This window comes from Oratosquilla oratoria, unplaced genomic scaffold, assembly GCF_046742065.1.
Source record: "Oratosquilla oratoria isolate Oo_2021 unplaced genomic scaffold, ASM4674206v1 SCAFFOLD197, whole genome shotgun sequence".
Taxonomy (NCBI): domain Eukaryota; kingdom Metazoa; phylum Arthropoda; class Malacostraca; order Stomatopoda; family Squillidae; genus Oratosquilla; species Oratosquilla oratoria.
The window spans coordinates 107,501-109,813 of NW_027467549.1; the positions used below are offsets into that span (position 1 = coordinate 107,501).

Here is a 2,313-nt window from a genome sequence, read left to right on the forward strand (position 1 = left end):
TCTAAGCTCGACCTAAGTATTAATGACAAAAATGGTCCTGGACCGGAACCTGATTAAGAATTGGGAATTCTTTTTCTCTGGCACAACAATGGAGAAAACGCCTGAGCTGAATTGGATTGAGACCGAGGTGGTCAGGAGACACCTCAAGAACGCTAAACGTCACGGAGAAGGAACCTTTGCCAAGGTCTACACAGTTCAAACGGGGGACAGGAGAGTGGTAGCCAAAGTCTACAAGAAGAGAAGGTTTCTGCCCGCCATGGTTAAAGAGGCCGAGGCTCTGGCAGCGATGTCAGGAGTTCCTCGTGTCCCGACCATCTTCGGCGTAGGCAGAAACCCGGTCACTCTCATCACCAGCTACGGCGGACGCTCTCTGTTCAAACTGATTCAACGAGGACAGCTCTCACAATATCAGGCTGTCGACCTCGTTTTCCAAGTCACAGAGAGCGCTCGCCTGATTCATCATCGTGGCTGGATACACAACGATATCAAACAAGACAACATCGTCGTCGAGAGGAACTGCTACCTTTGGAACGCAACTCTCATCGACTTTGGAAGCGCCGTTCGCATCGGCAAGGCCGTCTACAGCAAGAACAGAACCGGTCACATCACTTTTCCTCACATTGCTCCCGAGCTTTTCAAGGGACGAGGAACTTCTTCTGCAAGTGATGTCTACTCGATCGGATATCTGTTGGCCTCTCTTATCGCCCAGGAAGATCGAAATAAGGAAATTTCTCTTCTTATCGAAAGGGCAATGATTTATAATCCCGAGGATCGAATTTCAGTTGATGATCTTGTCCAAAGACTTCGTGATGTTCGATTCAACATCGTCTTGGACATCGTCACTGAACAGCTTTCTGCACTCAAAATTTGAGTTTTTAAACTATCGAAATCGTTATGAAAATTATCTTTGGATTACTTTGAATTGTGTGATTCAACATCTTCATTGACATCCTCGTTGAAACGCAACTTTCGTCAATCTGGACCGTTGGAATTGATACTAAAAGGAACTTTTATAAGCTTGGGACGTAGAAAAGCTTTATATACATTGAAATTATGGAGTTTGAATTTTCTATGAGAAGCAATTTTTCATCAAGATTTGACCACATAAGAGCGACTAAAGCCACTCCCTGTCCAAAACCCGTCACCGTGCGAATAAAATATTTTAGCAAAAAACAGAATTACAAATGAAATAAACTGAAATTCGATTAGATTATATCAAGTTAAATTAAACTCAATTGGATTATATCAAAACCGATTAAAGCGAAACAAAGAAAATATAATTGAAAGCAAGAAAAATAACAAAGGAAATTATAAGAATATATTTCATACTACGATCTCCACACATCTACATTTAAAAAGGCTTTTACGTCTTGCTTACTAAATATCTAACTTCAAATATGAACCCTTGGGGGGGTTTCCCTCAGCTGAATAAAATCACCCGGCGACAGCTGGAATAATCGAACAAACTCACGATATTCACAAAAAAAAACCTTTTCATTAACTATTCCATTATATAGCAACATAATTTAAACACATGTCCCAGTCTCAGTAGGCAGTTTTAATTTGTTCATATTATCGACTTCATCGATTAAAGGAGACTGAAAGCACTGGTCCCATCATCAAAGGAAGAAGGAAGAGAAGGAGGTGATTTAAGAGCATTGCTAAGACCATGTAAAGGAGAAGATAAGACTGAGAGGAGACCTTTTGGTACGAGACAGAATAGGAGAGAACGGGTCATAAACATTATGGATCAGAGAATTGGGAAGGGAGAAGTGCGTGCCTGTGTGTATTCGAGCGCGCTCGTGTTTTTTGTTCTGTGTGTGCTTTGGTATGTGACAACAACAACGATAACGAAACAATGACAACAACAAGAACGACAATAACTACAACAACAATGGCAACAACAATGACAACAACGACAACAACAATGGCAACAACGAAAATGACAATGACAACAACGATAACAATGACAACAAAAACAAAAATGACAACAACTACAACAACAACGACAACAACAATAGCAACAACTACAACAACAACTATGGGAACAAAAACAACAATGACAACAACTACAACAGCGACAACAACAACAATGGCAACAATGACAATGACAACAACGACAGCAATGACAATAAAAACAACAATGACAACAAAAGCAACAACGATAACATTAACAATGGCAACAACAACAATCACAACAACGACAATGACAACAACGACAACGACAACAACGACGAAAATCACAAAAACGGTAACAATGACCGAGACAACAACGATAACAATGGCAACAACGACAGCGACAACAATGACATT

The 2,313-nt window shown here is 40.4% G+C and overlaps 1 protein-coding gene across 1 annotated transcript; it reads left to right on the top strand.

Moving 5' to 3' along the window:
- Positions 1-31: 31 nt before the first annotated feature.
- LOC143022834 (tyrosine-protein kinase yes-like) lies at positions 32-871 on the top strand. Its single transcript, XM_076181213.1, has one exon. The coding sequence runs from the start codon at positions 32-34 to the stop codon at positions 869-871; it is 840 nt and encodes a 279-aa protein (XP_076037328.1).
- The last annotated feature ends 1,442 nt before the right edge of the window (positions 872-2,313 follow it).